Source organism: Ostrea edulis, chromosome 5 (assembly GCF_947568905.1).
Source record: "Ostrea edulis chromosome 5, xbOstEdul1.1, whole genome shotgun sequence".
Lineage (NCBI taxonomy): Eukaryota > Metazoa > Mollusca > Bivalvia > Ostreida > Ostreidae > Ostrea > Ostrea edulis.
The window spans coordinates 47,289,846-47,310,432 of NC_079168.1; the positions used below are offsets into that span (position 1 = coordinate 47,289,846).

Genomic DNA, 20,587 nt, shown 5'->3' on the forward strand with positions numbered 1-20,587 from the left:
CATAGGTTATGGGGTTTGGTGAAAACGTTCAAGTCCCTCCCCCCTCTGAGACTTGGGATGATAACACCTAACGCATGCATGACCTGTTGAAACAAACTTGTCTTAAAATTCAAGCCTTCATAAGAATGAAGAGCCGTATACAAAACTGAAAAACATTGTAAGGGTCTTGACCATGGTCTTTTGTCCTAATATTCCCAAGAACTATAGCTTCAGGGAATCGAGTGGACACAATGCGTAAAGGTATAACACCGGTAATTGTCCAATCAAAATGAACTTCGAATTGTAGTGCAATATATTTAAAAGAAGGATTTTTCCCCTGCGCGATTCTTCTCATTTCCTCTTCTTCTTTTCTCTTGATTTTTGTACCCCTGATTAGGAAATGTGTAATGTTCAGAAATAATCAGTTGTATACAAAGGAAGTATTTGATGTTGCATGTTGGTAGTACTTCCCGAGGTGCACTCAGGCTGTTTACATGAACGTGAAAAACGTGTGGATTTGAGGGCAGTCTTGTTTGCGGGTAAATACTTTCGAAAATTCGGCGTAGCATGTTGTTTCTGCGGTGTCGGCAGACGAGACGGGTTACAATGAGCATTTCCGACAGCGTTATTCGGCATCCGCGCGTTGATCAAGTGCAAAAGGGGGGGGGGGGGGGGGGGGGGGCTGTTCACAATTTGTATTGTTTGACATTATGCATTTTTACGCCAAGGCTGTGGAAAGATTTGATGTGCAAAAATAATTTTCAAAAATGACCAAATAAGCTGGCGTGGGGTTATTTCAGTGTTTTAGTTGAATCATGCCAAGAAATTCCTAGCAAAATCTCCGGTGTAGAAAAACCGTTATAAACCAGTGACCGCAATTAAGAGATAAGCGACAGCTACTATTAATCAGCATGTAATATGGTCCTATTGAAGCCAACGAATTCAAGACCGGACGGAATTTCTTGGCATGGTCATGGTTTCTTGTGTGTATTCAACTAAAAAACTCAAACCCCATACCGCCTTATTTGGTAACTTTTGAAAATTAATTTGGCACATCAAATCTTTCCACAGTCTTGGCGTAACAATGCGTAATGGCAAAAATTACAAATTGTGACCCTCGACCCCCCCCCCCCCCCTCCCTTTGCGCTTGATCTCTAAGGAAGGATATCATAAGATATTTGGAATGAATCGTTAGAGAAAGTAGTAATTTATCACTTGTTAACGTGCTGATGCCGAATAACGCTGTCGGATATGCTCATTGTTACCCGTCTCGTCTGCCGACACCGCAGAAACATCCTACGCAGAATTTTCGAAAGTATTTATCCGCAAACAAGACTACCCTTAAATCCACATGTTTTTCACATGTGTGTAAACAGCCTGAGTGCACATCAGAAAGTAGCCTCAGCTACCAACATCAAATAGTTGGGTACAAAATAAGAGAAAAGAAGAAGAGGAAATGAGAAGAAATGCACAGGGGAAAAATTATTCTTTTAAATATATGGAACTACAATTCTAAGTTCATTTTGATTGGACAATTACCGGTGTGATACCTTTACACATTAGACGATCTATTCCGATGCCGCGCGGCTTATTTTGTAGAATATTAAATATACCTTTCTGTATGTAGAATGTGTTCATTTTTTTAAAATTATTTTTACTACCCCCCCCCCCCTCCCCCTTTCAAATTTTCCGTTCCAAACTCGTCTATATCGTACTCGTTTACCATGCCAAGAAATTCCTAGCAAAATCTCCGGTGTAGAAAACCGTTATAAATCAGTGACCGCAATTAAGAGATAAGCGACGGCTACTATTAATCAGCATGTAGTAATATGGTCCTATTGAAGCCAAGACCAGACGGGATTTCTTGGCATGACACAAAAATCATGACCATGCCAAGAAATCCCGTCCGGTCTGAATCTTTTGGCTTCAATAGGACCATATTACATGCTGATCAATAGTAACCGTTGCTTATCTCTTAATTGCGGTCACTGATTTATAACGGTTTTTCTATACTGGAGATTTGCTAGGAAATTCTTGGCATGAGTATATGGAGTTCGTCCCCACAATGTGTAGAAAAGAATACATACATTATTCTAAAGACAAAAAAGCACTGCGTTAGGTATAGCTATAGGGATACCTATAAAAGTTTATCTAATGCTCTCTTTCGAATTATGAAAGAAAGGTTTCCGAGAAAGAATACTTTATTAGTAAGGACATGTCCTCACATCACTTATCCTCACTTAGTTAACATTTTGTACACATCTTTCAAGAAATCACATGCTGTAAGTTACATTTATGAGGACGTAATTGTGAGGACATTTTTGTTGTTCTCATAGTGCAATTCTGTCCTCATAACTGATTAAATTTGTCCTCACTTTACATGTTTTACTGCACACACCCCCCCTTACTACCCCCCCCCCCCCTCCATCTCTCTCTCACAATCATTTTCCAAAAGCGAAAACCTTAAACGGAAATATTAATTCCGGAATCTGATCACTGACAAACCTCATAGTCATAGTACGTAGGCCCCTACACAGTTGTTTCGATATTTGTCGTTATGAAGTTGAAGTTGTGCTTCATATTGTTTCAAGGTAGGCTAATGTTTGTTTTATTTTCAAAGTTGTCATATATTAGAATATGATTCCTCCTTAACCAACTTTTTAGAAGTTCAGGACCTCGGTAGACCAACGGGTTACAAATCAGGACACTAGCTGTTGGGTCGTGCACAAGACTTAATGGTCGGAGTTCCGAGTATTCTTGCTTTTTGTCCAAAATATATTTTTATTTTTTCCAAAAGATTAATACAAAAATCCTGGAGCTAAATCTACGAAAGGTAAAACATGGGTGCTCCCTCTATTTTCCTACTTTCGATTTCATTTTCCGTCTCTAACGATGCTGACCCAATAAACAGAAAGCAGATGAATGTTGGTATCATTATTGTGGAAATTCCTCAAAGCAGGAAAACTTGACGTTTTTAATTTACTGGTGTTTACTGTATGAACAAATAGGGCCTATACATATATATTTATATATTTTGTTTTTGTTTTTACATTTGATTATAATTATATAATTCTGTTTTGTCATGTGGCTATATATGGACTTGTTAGGGAGAGGGCTTAGCCTGCTGCCCGATCCCATTCACTTTGTGAATAAAATATTGTTTAAATTAAATATATGGACTTGCATATGTTATTAAAAAAAAAATCCAAAAAACCAACAATTAAATTAGCTAGTTCACTGATTCATTTAAAAACAACAATTATAAACTCATTAAGTAATATATAACAATACCTGCAGATATGTAATTTCTGTGGAAACGAGGGGTTATTTATATTTGGTCTTTCCTATCCCTCATTTCCACAGAAATTACCTTGAATGTACCATCACCTTTTTCTTGCACTAGGGGAGGGGGGCATAAGGGAAATCTTAGACATATGGCATGCCAATATGGCTTAAAAGATCCCTTTTCTTTAAAGATTCATAAACTCTGAATTCAGATAAAAATAGATAAACCAATACCAACACAATTATATAATCCTGACTGTGCTCAAAAGCTGAGGAATTATAACTTCCTTACATTAACCATGATTGTATATATCTTATATGGTTATGACACAAAAACAATGCTGTTCACAGTAGTTTACCCAGCAAAATGAATTGCTGATCCAAATTTTAAGTTTAATGATGCATTTACAATTAACTGATTCAATTAAACTTTATATAACTTTAAATTACATTCTAAATTACAGCACAAATGTTGAACCATAATATGTTTTTCAATTAGGATACACATCACAAATGACAATGTAGAAAAGGGTGTGTGTGTGTTGCAGACCAAGTATTATATTGACAAGTGCATGTACATGCATGAGATGTCATCCCAAAATGGATAGACATATACCCACCTTTTTCATATATATCTTTTATATATTGAAATGACAAAGAGGTAAACAATTCCCAAATAAGAATTACTAAATTGTATAGGGCCATATTTAAAAGAATGTTTGTTTCCTCTCCCCCGGGTCTGACTTTTGAAACAGACCAGGCAGGCAGGCAGGCGTGCTTTTTTTTTCCCTGAAAATTTTCGTTGGAAACACCTATGAAAAAGCAGCTGAGAGCACCGATAGTCATTTTCAATACTGTACATCAGAAGAAGAGTATGCCATGTATTGGTCGAACTTGTTTTTATGTTGGTCACTGGATTGACATGTCTGCTGGCATTTATAATTCATATTCTTGGACATGTCAGTGTGAATGCACTCGGTGGATGCAATATTTTGGTTTACTTTATGAATACCTACATAGAAACATTACATCTTTTCAAAGAAAACATATTGAAAACAAAAACATTTATTCTTGACTTAGTAGAAACAGATGTACTTAATAACATATCAGAAATGTACTTATTAAAAAATAACTTATTTGTTCATGAAAACCGGGCTGGAAAGTCACGCCGTTTGTTAGCTTGACCAACACAGTGACAGAGACCTCATCTAACTTATCTATGTTGTGATCATCATCTGCGGTTAAATCATTCAGCACGTCGTTCCAGGTACAACATTTAGAGTAACTGTAAAGTCGATTTACCACAATCGTTCCGACTTTTGATGTTGGTTTGTATTTTATTCTTACAGTAGACAACAAAGCGATCTTTATGTTGCCCATCTTTGAAATCTTCCGACAACATTGAAACTTCGAGAGATAAATCCAGGCGACTTCCAAAAATAGCGAAAGTAAAATTTGGAACGGACACGATTTTTGTTCCAGAAATAAAAAATAAAATAAAAAAGCTATTTTTTGTTAAAAATAAATTTTTGACCCAGGCCCTTTTTTTTTACCCAGCCGGGGGAGGGGAAACAAACATATTTTTATTTTTAGCCTAGCTCTATGTTGTTTTCAATGTACTCAGTTAAAGCCATTGTACAGATTTGCAGTTGAAAAATTATCACATGTATGATGTAGAAGTGAGTTACCAAGTTATCTAACAAATTACATTCAAATAATAATTCTATCTATTTTAGCATCCATCCATATTAGTCAACTACATGTATTATGGATTTACAGGCAGTGCCTGTGACAATGTATATATTTACATAATATTTAAAACATTTCAATATGCAAACAGCTATGAGTGCCATGTGATCCTGATCACATGCTTAGATATACATATATAACAAGCAAAGCATATCTTGTTGATGTTTTCAACTTGAGTTTGCTATAAGTAGTTTATGAAGGTGATATAAATTGAAATATAAAAAAACGATTTCCTTTTGGTATACATATAGAACAGATTTCCTACAAAAAGTTTTGTAAAATTTTATTTCAAAACAAGGTCTTCATCCTCTACTGATCACTTTTTGTCCGGTGTCTCTGAACTTTTTGAATAACATTTTTTACTTTTTCTCCAGAACCACAGGGCTTGCAGCTAAACTTGCCACAAAGCATGCTTAGATAAAAAGGTTCAAGTTTGTTTGAATTAACTGCCACACTCTTTTTAAAGTGGAGGTAATTAAGAATTAGTAAAAAATTTGTGTTATCTTAAAAAAATATTCTTCTCAAGAATCACTGGGCCAAATTAATCAAACTTGGCACAGATAATCATTTTGTAAAAGGGATTTAAGTTTATTCAATGAAGGACCATGCTCTCTCCAAAGGGTAGATAATCAAGAAATGGCAAAAAATGGATAGGATCATTTAAAAATCTTTTCAAGAACTATACTAATCCACAAAAGTTTGAATTTACACGAAAGCTTCCTGACCTACTGTAGATTCAAGTTTGTTCAAATCATGGCCCCCAGGAGTAGGATGGGGTCACAAGAGGAATCAAAGTTTTACATGGACAAGGCTAGACAAATAGATTTTTGAAGTACTTGCCCAAGGACAGGTAGGAATTGTCCAAATTAACTTGCGCCCTACCACAAAATTCACTTGCCCCATCTTAAACTAAGACATATATTAGACTATTTGAAATGTTTTTTTCTCCTTGTATTTCATTACATCAATTCATTCATACCTATATCTGCTCGTTGTAGTAAAGCCACAACCAAGTTTTCTCCCATGATTTGAGATACCCCTCAATATTCTCTTTGTAGATACAGAGGGCTGATCGTTGTTTTTATTTTATTCAGGGACCTTTCTTTTCCTGCTATATGTCACAAACTTGTACTTCGCGTATTCACCTTGACATTGCAGTATTAAGTAGATTAAGCATTTTGCAATCAATTTTATCCTCAACTTACATTTTTAAAAGCGTTATAGTGCATGATCCATGTCATTTCTCATTTGAGGGGTGTAAGTATTTTTATTAAATTGGTGGATGAATGCTAACATGATTTTGACCTTGTGACCCTGACCTCCAGAACAGCAAGGACATGTTCTTCATATTGGTATCGAGACATTCCCATGTTGTGTACTGAATTAAAAACTCTGCTTGTGTTGTGACACTTTGGGGCCACAATATGGAGTCAAAAATTTTCAATGGAATAAAGATTTTAAAAAATCTTTTAAAAATCATAACAGCAGGACCAAGGTCACTCAGGTGAGTAATGTGGTCCATGGACCTCTTGTTCTAAATAAAATTGAAGTTGTCAGGTTTCTGTGTGGAAGTACAGACTGCCTAAGTGTATAAATTAAAATTTATTTCTAAACTCAGATATTTTCATCTGGAGACTAAAGTCACACTGATGAGTACAGAGAATTCAGGCCTAATTCTAGTCACTTGTAAGGCTGCACCCTTTAAAGAAATGCAAATCTCTGCACTGGTCCTTAATTTACATTCAGACTATTAACATTATGCCTGGGTTTCTGACACTGAAATGTGATGTGCACAATTAGATTGCATAATTACTGCATCATTATTATAATGTAAGGTATAGGTATAGCTGCAGTGCAGAGATGAATAGTACATTATTAGAAATATATCAAAGTTTCCCTGGTTAAATTATTGATTAGATTACTTATATCAGCAACGTATATCATTACTAGGAATACTGTCGATATGCCATGGCTCTTACCTACCCTGGATCTCATCAAGGACTTGGGCAGATGTTGAAGCTCACTGTAGTAAGTACTATGATCAAATTTTTAAGATAGGTGTGCATTTATAATTTTACATTTTTGTGCCCCCCCCCCCCCCCCTTTGAAAAAGAGGGGGCATATTGTTTTGCACCTGTCAGACTGTAGACCAAACATCTTAAGAACCCTTTGCTTGATGTACATCAAACTTGGTACACTGGTACATCTTAAAGTGTAGATAACCTATATTGATTTTGAGGACACATGAAGATATTGTCCACTCAATATCTTTTGAACCGTTTCCTTGACAGACACCCAACATGTTACACTGGTACATCCTAAGGAGTAGATGAACCATGTTGATTTTGGGTTCACGTGGTCAAGGGTTAAGCTAGACATCTTCTCTATATTTTGAAACTCTGAACCCTTTGCTTGACAGAGATCAAACTTGGTACACTGATACATGAGCCCCAATTGATTTTGAGATCACATGGTCAAAGGTTAGGGGTCAATCCACTCTGGACATATGAAGATATTGTCCGCTCAATATCTTGAGAACCCTTTCCTTGACAGACATCAAACATGGTACACTGGAACATCGTAAGGAGTAGGTGAACCCTATTGATTCTGGGTTCACATGGTGAAGGGTCAAACTGGACATGGTAATACATTGTCTCCTCTATATTTTGAGAATAATTTTCTTGATTGACCAAACTTATGACACTGGTACATCCTAAGGAGTAGACGACTCCTATTGATTATTGAGGCCACATGGTCAAGGGTCAATCCACTCTTCATATTAGAATTCCTGATATTGTCTGCTCAATACCTTGAATTATTTTGGCACTACTATCATTTGAATGATACATGTGAATATGCACCGCAGGGATGGGGATGCATGTTTCTGAAACATTTCATGTTTCTTATGCCTCCCACAAATGTCTGTGCAATCATGTCTGAGCCATGTTTGTAGCTGTTCATGCTTTACACAAAGATTGTTTATGACCTGAGAGAGTATAATTATTCTTGCTCAAGGTCACTTTGGAAAGGTCAAGGTAATTATTAGAAAGTCTTAAATTCATGTCTAGGCCATAACTTTGTTACATAGCAACATTAGATGTTCTTCCTCATAACTTGTTTATGGCCTGACAATTAAGAAATAAATTTTTGAGAATACTTGAGGGTATGAAGTGTAACGCTTCACACCAGCGTAATTCATGAAGCGTGTTAGTGCTTCATGAAGAGTATGCGTGGAACATTGTGGTTCATGCCTGTAGTGAAGTTTGTTTCTTTTATTTACATCTATTTTCATTTCTGTTGAGAATTAGACGTACTATATTTATTTGTATTCATACGCGCATTGTTTACCACTGCAACACATTTATGAGGAAATGGCTGTCATTACAATTTGTAGAGATATCAAAGGCTAAACGTTGGAAATGTAAATGTTGTTTTATAACACAGACGCAATGTCATTTGGATAAGGTCAAAGTCACCTGGAATAAAAGATTGTTCCTCTGATGATATCTTTCCAGCAAAGATAAAATGCCCACACCTAACATAAAGGTTGTTTATATGTAATTTTTCTGGAATATTAAAAGTGAATATGAAAAACAAGATTGTCTTGAAAATATAATGCATAACACAAAGATTTCTTTGGAACTGTACATTTTTCACAATTCTAAACTAAGGTCAATCATTTTCACATTTCAGAGTCAGTGTAGAAATATTGCAAACTTTTTATTCAGGCTTTGTATTCGTGTTCATACTTGACCCTAAAGGTTAAATCTTACCATTTATGAGTCTTGCCCTCTGTCAAAGTCATTTATGATAGGTCAAGGTCACATGGATTAGAATTGTTGTCTGGTCCATAAGTAAATGGAGGAATTGTAGAAGTTTGTATGAATTAATCTTTCATATATATCTTCTCTCAAATATGCTCCAGTTTGAATGAGTTGTTGGGATAGGTCCAGTTGAAATAAAAAAATATTTGTATTATAGGTGATGCAGAGAAAATCATTCACCATGCTTTATATGGACCCGCTCAGAATCAATCCTACAACAGACTTGCAGAATTTACAGACACATTTGGTTCCCGAATTGCAGGATCTGAAAATCTAGAACATGCAATTGGTAAATACATGTGCACATAGTTTTTTTTTTTATCTTAATGATCTGTGCATGAAAATACAATTATGTTACTTTTGTGTGAAGGTGTTACAGCATAAAACTTTATTTTTACAGCATTTTCTTTTTTGCCATTTTCTCTGTAGGCCAAAATTGGTGAAATTACAACTGCAGTAAATGTAATTTAGCCATGTATATGTGAAAATAGACAGGAGTGAATTTAAAGCAGTATACAGTATGGTTTAATTGAGGCTTTTTACAGTGTAGTTTAGTTGAGACTATATACAGTGTGGTCGAGTTGAGGCTGTATACAGTGTACTTTAGTTGAGACTGTGTACAGTGTGGTTTAGTTGAGGCTGCATGCAGTGTAGTTTAGTTGAGACTGTGTACAGTGTGGTTTAGTTGAGGCTGTATACAGTGTGGTTTAGTTGAGACTGTGTACAGTGTGGTTTAGTTGAGGCTGTATACAGTGTAGTTTAGTTGAGACTTGTGTACAGTGTGGTTTAGTTGAAGCTGTGTACAGTGTAGTTTAGTTGAGGCTGTGTACAGTGTGGTTTAATTGAGACTGTGTACAGTGTGGTTTAGTTGAAGCTGTGTACAGTGTAGTTTAGTTGAGGCTGTGTACAGTGTGGTTTAGTTGAGACTGCGTAGTGTGGTTTAATTGAGGCTGTATACAGTGTGGTTTAGTTGAGACTGTGTACAGTGTGGTTTAGTTGAAGCTGTGTACAGTGTAGTTTAGTTGAGGCTGTATACAGTGTAGTTTAGTTAAGACTGTGTACAGTGTGGTTTAGTTGAGACTGTGTACAGTGTTGTTTAGTTGAAGCTGTGTACAGTGTGGTTTAGTTGAGACTGTGTACAGTGTGGTTTAGTTGAAGCTGTGTACAGTGTAGTTTAGTTGAGTCTGTGTACAGTGTGGTTTAGTTGAGACTGTGTACAGTGTGGTTTAGTTGAGACTGTGTACAGTGTGGTTTAGTTGAGGCTGTATACAGTGTGGTTTAATTGAGACTGTGTACAGTGGGGTTTAGTTAAGACTGTGTACAGTGTGGTTTAGTTGAGACTGTGTACAGTGTTGTTTAGTTGAAGCTGTGTACAGTGTGGTTTAGTTGAGACTGTGTACAGTGTTGTTTAGTTGAAGCTGTGTACAGTGTGGTTTAGTTGAGACTGTGTACAGTGTGGTTTAGTTGAAGCTGTATACAGTGTGGTTTAATTGAGACTGTGTACAGTGTGGTTTAGTTAAGACTGTGTACAGTGTGGTTTAGTTGAGACTGTGTACAGTGTTGTTTAGTTGAAGCTGTGTACAGTGTGGTTTAGTTGAGACTGTGTACAGTGTGGTTTAGTTGAAGCTGTGTACAGTGTGGTTTAGTTGAGGCTGTATACAGTGTGGTTTAGTTGAGACTGTGTACAGTGTGGTTTAGTTGAGACTGTGTACAGTGTGGTTTAGTTGAGGTTCTATATAGTATGGTTTAGTTGAGACTGTATACAACATGGTTAGTTGAGGGATGATGAATTGTTTCACTGTAATTAAAGTTGGTAAATTGGAAACAAGAAATGAGGGGAAAAAATTGTTGAATATGTAAAAGCCTAATTATGGATAAATGAATATGTTGAATAACTTTAAGCCTACCTAATTATAGATGGATTTGCACTGTATGTCAGCTTGTTTGTTTTAGATTACATGGTCACAAAACTGAAGGAGGATGGTTTGGATAACGTTCATACTGAAGCTGCACAGGTTAAACTACTCTGAAAATAATTTGCCTATAACACAGTATATTAACTCTCCTGTCAGATTAAAATGCAAATAACAGTGGAACAATTAAAATTGTTTCATCTAACGAGTCATAAATTATCAATGAGCTGAACAGTGTTCGAGATTGGTTTAAAACTTGGTATAGACCACAGGTCTATGCCAAAACAAGAAGACATTGACCTCATCGAATTGGCATAGACCGTGACATTGAAAAAAATAACACAAATTAATCACATTTTCATTTATATCTAATGTACTTAGAAAGCAAATTTTCTTTCCATTTCCATAACAATATCTTCCTTTCCTCATAACATTTATCAGACGTCGACTGACCATGCTGGGTCCTTTGGGATAACCTAATTGCTTGAAATCTAGAAATCAGCATAGACAATTTGGTCTATCTCAATTACAATTGGCATAGACCAGTGTCATTTGACATAGACTTTGTCTATCTGTCTATGGTTAATTTCGAACACTGGCTGAAGAAAAATAGATTATCTATAAAGCAAGCATAGGTATTAACAAATAATTGAAGTAATATGTATTGGTCTCTCTAATTATTGTACTTTTTAACTTTTCTGTGCAAAACAGTGCAGTGAGGTTTTTTTTTTGTTTTGTCATTGTTGTTGCTTAACAACGATTTAAAGGTACCTCCTCCATTAGCCATATAGTACCTGTTGCCCTCTGCTGACCATGGGGAGATGGAAGTAGAATTCTAAACAGAATAAATTAATCTTTTAGATAGTGTAAAAAAAGTCATTAAAACACTGAACAGTGCAAACAATAAGTAAAACTATCTTAGTTTTGCAGAATTTTCCAATGATTCAGTAGTATAAAACACCTCCATTCTTTAAAACATAAACTTTTGTATATGTAAATCGTTATGTAATACACCTGTCACTGCAGTTTGTTTCTGTGTGAATTATTTCCACGACGAAACCCTCGCATTGACCTATCTGAACTGAGAAATTATCTAACTCATTCAGTGTTTTAACTTAACATGAATTAGGACTCCCTGTTGAATATGAAAACTTACCTGTTGACATTTAAGGAGGTACTCTACATCGCCATAATGGCTGACTTCTTTTAGAAACATGAATGAAAATATGAATATCGCGACAGATTGTCGCAGCAATGTTTGTATATTCGATCCTTTTAGATTTAATTACCTAGCTGAGTAGCTCGGCCTACTGAATTACTCAGCTAGGTACGTTGATTGCAAAACTGCAAACTGCGGGTTTGAGTCCATTAGGGGTTTTAAATTTTTTTCAGATCGCTTTCTACTAAAAGTGCATTATTTGACTAAAAGTAAATTTGAAAGTTTTCAATTTTAAAATATTGTTGTACATATCCTCCACTTTTCATCCATCTATAATTATTTGAAGATATTTTCAAGTAATTAGAGAGAGCTACAATTATTTGAGTGAATGTTAATTTGACATTCCTTTTGTGAATTCATTGGAACACCCAAACATTACTGACTGCTGTAATCTGTATTCATTGGAACATCCAAACATTACTGACTGCTGTAATCTGTATTCATTGGAACATCCAAACATTACTGACTGCTGTAATGTGAATTCATTCAATAAATCTGTAAATAGTTTTTGAGGAGTGTAAGTAACATCACTATAACACTGAATTCAATAATGTCCTTTGTAATTTACAAAAAAACAAAAAAAAAACAAAAAATAAAAAAAATAAAAAAGATTGATCCTGTAGATCTCATTACTGGTATAAGCAAGTATAATTGATATTCACATCAATTCAAAATAGGCATTCCACATAATATCAAGAATCTTTGTTTTATTTATTCATCTGTTATAAATAGAATTAAGTCTTCCAGAGTATAATACTCTCATGAAAGGTGATACTGCTAAATTATATATGTTAAGAAATTACCGCTATAACCATGTTTGTTGTAAAACATTTAAAATATTCGATTATTTTGAAACCGTGTGAATCTTTTTAGGTACCTCACTGGGTACGAGGAAATGAGTCTGCAGCAATGGTTTCACCAAGATACCATTCTATGTCCATTCTAGGATTAGGGAGTAGCATTGGAACCCCTCCTGAGGGCATAACTGCAGATGTACTAGTTGTAACTTCATTTGATGACCTGAAGGCAAAGGCAGAAATGGTTTGTGTTTTCTGTTTACATGTATATCTGTAACAGTTTTAAAAATTTACCAAATCACTCCACACACCTATTAATTCATAAATTTGATTAGTAACTTTTTTTTTTTAAATGACAAAACAGCATGGCTGCTATAACTACAGATATTATTTTCCACTATGTTTAAACATTCAAACCATGTCATTCAGATTGCTCTGTCTTTTGATTCATATTTTCTTTACTGTTCAGGTTGCAACAGTGAGCATATTTTTTAAATTTTTTTTAGGCTAAAGGTAAAATAATAGTATACAACCAAAAGTATGTGAGTTATGGCACGACAGTTCGCTACCGCACTGCTGGAGCTAGCGAGGCAGCCAAGGTGGGGGGTGTGGCTTCGCTCATCAGAAGTGTGACCCCCTTCTCTATCTACTCTCCTCACACTGGATGGCAGGTACTGTAAATCAGGGAGCTAAAGAACAGCATAAATTTAGTGAAGATGAAGAGATAGTTAGTTTCACTGTATTTATAACAGAATCGTAAATTGATATTCACCTTGCAGATTGATACCGTAAAACACAAAAATTGAATGTTAAGCATTCTAAACATTAAAAATGGATAAATAAAATTTTCAGCTCAAATCATGTCCATGCCCCTTTAGCATCATATATCCTTAAATGCTACCAGCAATGCTTATCAATATTTAAGAATTTGAAGAAAAAAAACTATACAGATGAATTTTATTTGAATATATTTCGTCAAAGGAGAATTGGCAGAAAAATTTGAGGAAATTTAAAAAAAAAACCCACTGGCAATTACTTTCTCCTTTGCTAAGGTTTGAGAGCCTTATCACTGTGACATCACAATGTAATGCACTTTACTTGGTTATAATGTCATAGCCAATAAAGTGAAGACAACCTCTATTATGATGAATAATCTCGGGACAATATATTTCAATTCATTGTGTGATCAGTGTTCTACATATCCTTATGGTGGGGATAGCAAGTGTCACATTACATCTTTTTTAGCTCACCTGAGTTAAAGGCTCAAGTGAGCTTTTTTGATCAAAACTTTCCGTTGTCTGTCGTTGGCGTCATCGTTGCAAACTTTTCACATATTCATCTTCTTCCCCAGAGCCACTTAACATCCAAACTTGGCTCAAATCATTATTGAGTAAAGGGGATTCAAGTTTGTTCAAATGCAGGGCAACACCTTTCTCCAAGGGGAGATAATAGCAAAAATACACTGATAAACTCCAGAACCAACCAGCCAATTTCAATCGAACAAGGTACAAATCATCCTTGGGTGAAGAGGATTCTTCAACTTTGCTCAAATGAAGGGCCCTGCCCTTTCAAATGGGAGATAATCACAAAAATGCAAAAATAGGGTAGGATTTAAGTTTTAAGAGCACATCTTGTTTTATACTGTTGCTGAATATTAGAATTTAGCTTAGACTTGCAGAACAGTAATTTCATAGCCATAGTGACTGATAAGGCCTGCTGGTCTCTTGTTGAAAACAATCAGTGGGTTTTTGTGCGTTGTTATATATATATCCAATAAATGTGTGAAATTCAGTATGAAAAAAAAAATAGTGCATGTTTAAATTTTCATTGGTAGCCTAAACTACCAGCATTATTTATATATTAAGTAAAAAAGTTGAAAGGGGGATATCAATTATATACAATATAAGGTCTTATCAATGATTTGATATGAAATTTATATTTTTGTTTTTATTTATAACTATAGAATACTGGAACTATTATTTTGTTCATTCATCTCCAATTTCGTCAGGGTTTTAATATTTATTATGTCTAATGAGATCTTGTTTTCGGTGTTAACTTGGACAGCTTTTCATTAAACAAGTACATAACATGTGTAAAATATAAAGAGTTCAGGCACTGTGCATCATTTTTGAAAGTGGAGGGGGATGGATAAAAAAAAATTGCCTTCATATTTGTCTGAAAATTCTTAGTTAACAAGAAAAGTAGTTCTGTCCAAGCCCCAAAATCATGGTTTTTTTTATACTTCAGTATACTTGATACATGAATTTATCGGTTCAACCTTGCATCTCCACTACCATTTACCCATACTATAAAAAGTGACCAGCAAATGAATTGATATTTTCATGTAAAGATGATGAAATTTATATATAAGTGATAACAATGGCAAAAATATGTCACATTGAAGAAAAAGAAAAGGGCCGGACTCCCCCTCACCCTGTTGCTGTGTGCTTGGAGATTGATGCATAAAATATGATTATTTACAATATCATTGCATAGCAGTTGGTTGTTATTATGACGTGAGAAAATCTTACAAACTGAGTAAATATCCATATACAGTAGCTGCTAGAGGAAATACACAGTACTGTGATTTATTTTTGTGTTGCCTTCTGCTACCAAACATCAGAATCTCATGTTTTTGGTACTAGGATATTTGCTTCAAAAAACAACCTTCAAATTAGGCAGATATTCTTTAATCAGAAATGAATCGTCTTTAGCCATCACTAATTTGTATGTACAAGAGTTGCCCGAGTGAAGCATAATTTTCATAACTTCTTTTTCTGAAGAGTACGTTCCAAATTTTTTTAGTTCCAATCTGAAATACATGTAGCATTATAATCACAGATGGTTGATAAGAGGGGTTTACTACAACAACTTTACAACATTGGGTTACCTTGAAAACCATGGTTGATACTTTCATAATTTTTTGCTATTACTGCCAACTACAATATATGTAAAATATCAGAAATTCAGTGAACCATTAATTTTCATTGACTCTTGCAATATCCCTTTCTTTACTCTATTTCCAGATTATTTTTTAATCTCAAAATCACAAAGAAATAAAATCTCACTGAAAAATTCCTAATCTTACAGACAAAGAATGAAAATTACTTTGTTAAGTCAGTATAACTCATTTGATATGAACTTGATACAAGTTTATCTTAAATTCAGTTATAACAAATTTGAATTGATATAGCAAATTTATAGGTATGATGAAATTATGTTTTAGTTTCATTTTAGGATTATGATGACAATGTGAAAAAGATTCCAACAGCCTGTATCACAGTGGAAGATGCTGAAATGATGCAACGCATGCAAGAGAGGGGTACAGTCATATTAATTAATTCACGCATCTAATGTCAGCAGATGCTGAGTTAAAAGTCTGCTCAATTTAAGAAAATGGCATGCAACACAAGTATAGCTTGATGGACATAATTTGGTTGCTTATTTTAGTGCAACATGATGGGAACCACAAATACTCATAGTCCTTGTTCTGTATATAACAGATAAGAAATACCTATACATTTCATTACTTTACATCACTGTACAAAATCATACACAATGATATATATTTCCGGGAGTCTTGTTATTTTCATTTTTACACCCGATTTATCGACCCGTAACTCAATTATTTTTTATAAATTGCATTTGTTTATTAGGTTTGGAGATAAAAGTTCATGATTTGAACTGGGACATTTATAGGTCCCTGATTTTAAATACATGTGCTCTCAAAATTAGCTCAAACTTCCCTTGTTCTTCCAAACAGCAATGCATATTCTAAAAGGACTTTTATTGTTTAAAAAGAAAGATACACACTAATTTTTGGTTAATACTAAACAATGAAACCTTCAATGTCCTTTTATCATGTAAATATGATCAATAAATTTGAATCATGAAGTATTCCTATTTTCTTATTGTAAGTTACAAGGCAAGTTCAATAAAATAATTCTAATAGAAGTGCATATTGTATATATATGCAATATGAAATATAGTATAATCATGGTAAGTATGTTGTGAATGCCATTACGTGTTATGACCAAATTCTTAACTCTCGAAAGAGGGTCATGACTAGATTTTTACATGTTGGAGATTGACAAGTATGGTCATATTTCATATAAATGTTTAGTGTTAGTCATTACTTTCAGTACTTTGATTTTCATTATGTATTTTGATTTTATACCTGCTTGAACATGTAATTTGTAAAAGAAATTTAAGATTGTCTCATTGATTAGTTTAAGCATCATACAATAAATATTGTCAATGTGATATTCTATGCCTAAGTATATATAGGTATAAAAATTAGTTATGAAAAGGGCTGTTTTCAGATGAAGGTTGAGAAGTCTACAGTAACTGTTATGAATATAGCATTATAGGTTTTTTTTAAAAGGAAAATAACAGATCTATAATTCCCTTAGTTTTAGCTTTAAGTATTTGCCAATATTTGATTTGTGTTTTTTGTTTCATCTTATGTCTTTTTTAACTTTTCTGAAGGTGTGAAGATAAGAGTGACATTGAAAATGCAAGCGAAGAATCATCCCCCTGTGATGTCCCGAAACACTGTAGCGGAAATTAAAGGATCCAAATACCCAGATCAGGTACCCTGGTATTTATGGAAATCAGACTAGTTGCTTGTTTTCACGAGGGTCAAATTTCTATGATTCCTTGGGTGCAATATCAGAGCATATACATTTTGATTTCGTGTTTGAATTATTGACCTCTTTTGTGATAGTCTCCTGTTCATGGTGGACATGAATTTGTGGGTAAATCTATGAAAATTAGGCTCTTGTGAATATTTATTCTTTTACGGTATTGTGATTCTGCGCATAAGCACAATATTTCTACTCATGTAAAATGGCAGCAAGTTTACATTTATCTTTGTATGGATACAGATATAGCAAGCTCTTCTGACTTAATACTTTGTAACAGAGGAAATCTGAGTATTCACCTGCATATTTATGCAGGAAAAGTAATATACCTTGTATGATTACAACAATCTAATTAAAATTGGATGTTAGATCCGCTCGCGTACTCGCATACATAATGCAAGTATGCAAGTGGATCTAACATCTAATTTGAATTAGATTGTGATTACAACAAAATCAAAAGAATTCAGATTTGGGATCTGGGTTGTTTGGTTATGCATGATTTTTTTAAAAACTAAACTTTGATCCTAGATTTCTTGAGTCTACCTCCAGAGGTGGTTTCTCATGGATTCAAGATGGCTGAAAATATTTTCATCATGACATATTGCAGATTTTTGTAAAATAAAAAGATTCAAATCAAAGGAGTCTCATTCAAACATAGAACAAATAAATCCGAATTGGTTGTCAATGTGATGCTACTTGTATGTAACAAAAATAAGATTCGGTTTTAGGTGTTTGAATATAGCACCATAGATTGCTGAGTCCTGTTTAGCTTTGTGAAATGCGATGTAGCTGTTGAGTGCATTATATAATCTTTGTGTTTTGATGTCATTGTGCCGTATGTAGTTAATGTAGTTGTAGCTGTAGTTGATGTAGCAGATTTCACAGAGGAGGAGTTTGGTTTTATGCAATCTGCTGCTCTCATTTAATGGTGGTATCTTAAAGACACTTTTCATATCATCATGTTCATGAAGTCACCAATGTGTAGTTGATATGACTCCTGTGAAGTAATATATAGATGGTGGAAAAGAACATGAACAGTATCTAAAAATCTGCATAAAAATTCTGAAAGTTCTGAAGAGAGACATATTGCTTTGCACCTGTCAGTCTGTCGGTCGGTCAGTAGACCACATGTTGTCCTCTCAATATCTTGAGAACCATTCACTTGATCGTAATGATGTTTCATATGTGGGTTGGTTATGAGTAGAAGAGGACCCCTATTGTTTTTCAGGTCAAAAGGTCAAGGGTCAATCTACTCTGGACATAGGAAGACATTGTCCGCTTAATATCTTAAGAACCCTTTGCTTAACAGACATCAAACTTGGTATACTGGTACATCCTAAAAAGTAGATGACCCATACTGATTTTGAGGTCACATGGTCAAGGGTCAAACTGAACATAGGAATATACTGACCACTCAATATCTTGAGAACCCTTATCTTGACAGACATCAAACTTGGTGCACTGGTACATCTTCAGGAGAAGATGACCCCTATTGATTTTGAGGTCACATGGTCAAAGGTAAAGGGTCTAACTAGACATAGTAATACATTGTCTCCTATATTTTAAGAATTAGTTGCTTGATTGTCACCAAACTTGGTACACTGGTACAGTATAAGAATAGATGACCCCTATTGATTTTTAGGTCACATGGTCAATCCACTCTTGAAATAGGAAGATATTGTCTGCTCAATATTTTGAATTGGTGATACTACTATCAATTAAATGATACATGTGTAGAACCGTTTTCAATTTTGCACCCAGGAGGGGTCATAATTATGTTTTACAAACATCTCTTGTTAATTACTGTATACATCATTTTTATACCCCCCGAACGAAGTTCTGGGGGGTATATAGGAATCACTCTGTCTGTCTGTCTGTCTGTCCGTCTGTCTGTCTGTGCAGATTCGTGTCCGGGCCATAACTTCTTTGTTCTTTGACTTAGGCATACCATATTTGGCACACAGGTAGATCACCATGTGACGACGTGTCAAGTACCTTCATGACCTCTATATGACCTTGACCCTTGACCTCAAGGTCAAAATTAAAGGTTTTTTTACAATGGATTCGTGTCTGGGCCATAACTTCTTTGTTCTTTGACATAGGTATACCATATTTGACACATGAGTGTATCACCATGAGACGATGTGTCATGTACCTTCATGACCTCCATATGACCTTGACCCTTGACCTCAAGGTCAAAATTAAAGTTTTTTTTACAATGGATTCGTGTCCAGGCCATAACTTCTTTGTTCTTTGACAGAGGCATACCATATTTGACACATGAATGTATCACCATGAGACGATGTGTCATGTACCTTCATGACCTCCATATGACCTTGACCTCAAGGACAAAATTAAAGGTTTTATAATGGATTCGTGTCCGGGCCATAACTTCTTTGTTCTTTGACATAGGCATACCATATTTGACACATGAGTGTATCACCATGAGACGATGTGTCATGTACCTTCATGACCTCCATATGACCTTGACCTCAAGGTCAAAGTTAAAGGTTTTATAATGAATTCGTGTCCAGGCCATAACTTCTTTGTTCTTTGACATAGGCATACCATATTTGACACATGAGTGTATCACCATGAGACGATGTGTCATGTACCTTCATGACCTCCATATGACCTTGACCTCAAGGTAAAAAGTAAAGGTTTTTACAATGGATTCGTGTCCAGGCCATAACTTCTTTGTTCTTTGACATAGGCATACCATATTTGACACATGAGTGTATCACCATGAGACGATGTGTCATGTACATTCATGACCTCTTTATGACCTTGACCTTTGATCTCTAGGTCAAAATTATAGGTTTATGCCATGGATTTGTGTTCGGACTATATCTTCCATTTTCTTCTACAAATGCATACCATATTTTTACACTCAGGAAAGAGGTAATTTATACCTATTAACAACACCCTTTGGGAGATTGGGGTAAGCGGGGGGTATTCTTAGTGAGCATTGCTCACAGTACATCTTGTTCTACATGAAATCAGGATTTGGTTTACAGGTCGTGTTGGTGAGTGGACATTTGGACAGTTGGGATGTAGGTCAAGGTGCTATGGATGATGGAGGTGGAGCATTTATTTCATGGCAGGTAAGTGTTTGGATTACTGGTATACAAAGTATTAATTAGCATTTATCAATGGTGGATTTAAGGGGGAAACATGA

The 20,587-nt window shown here is 35.0% G+C and overlaps 1 protein-coding gene across 2 annotated transcripts in view; it reads left to right on the forward strand.

The window, feature by feature from the left end:
- Nucleotides 1-2,417: 2,417 nt before the first annotated feature.
- LOC125649944 (carboxypeptidase Q-like) overlaps nucleotides 2,418-20,587 on the forward strand; it is a 27,100-nt gene continuing 8,930 nt past the window's right edge. The window contains exons 1-9 of one of the 2 annotated variants that reach the window (XM_048877816.2): nucleotides 2,418-2,570; nucleotides 6,964-7,041; nucleotides 8,995-9,126; nucleotides 10,791-10,852; nucleotides 12,843-13,010; nucleotides 13,273-13,437; nucleotides 16,004-16,088; nucleotides 17,255-17,358; nucleotides 20,427-20,513. In XM_048877816.2, the coding sequence (XP_048733773.1) occupies nucleotides 2,537-2,570; nucleotides 6,964-7,041; nucleotides 8,995-9,126; nucleotides 10,791-10,852; nucleotides 12,843-13,010; nucleotides 13,273-13,437; nucleotides 16,004-16,088; nucleotides 17,255-17,358; nucleotides 20,427-20,513 (915 nt within the window). In that variant the 5' untranslated portion in view covers nucleotides 2,418-2,536. Of the gene's footprint in view, nucleotides 2,571-6,094; nucleotides 6,518-6,963; nucleotides 7,042-8,994; nucleotides 9,127-10,790; nucleotides 10,853-12,842; nucleotides 13,011-13,272; nucleotides 13,438-16,003; nucleotides 16,089-17,254; nucleotides 17,359-20,426; nucleotides 20,514-20,587 lie in introns of those variants that run through there. The other variant, XM_048877817.2, reaches the window with a different exon arrangement.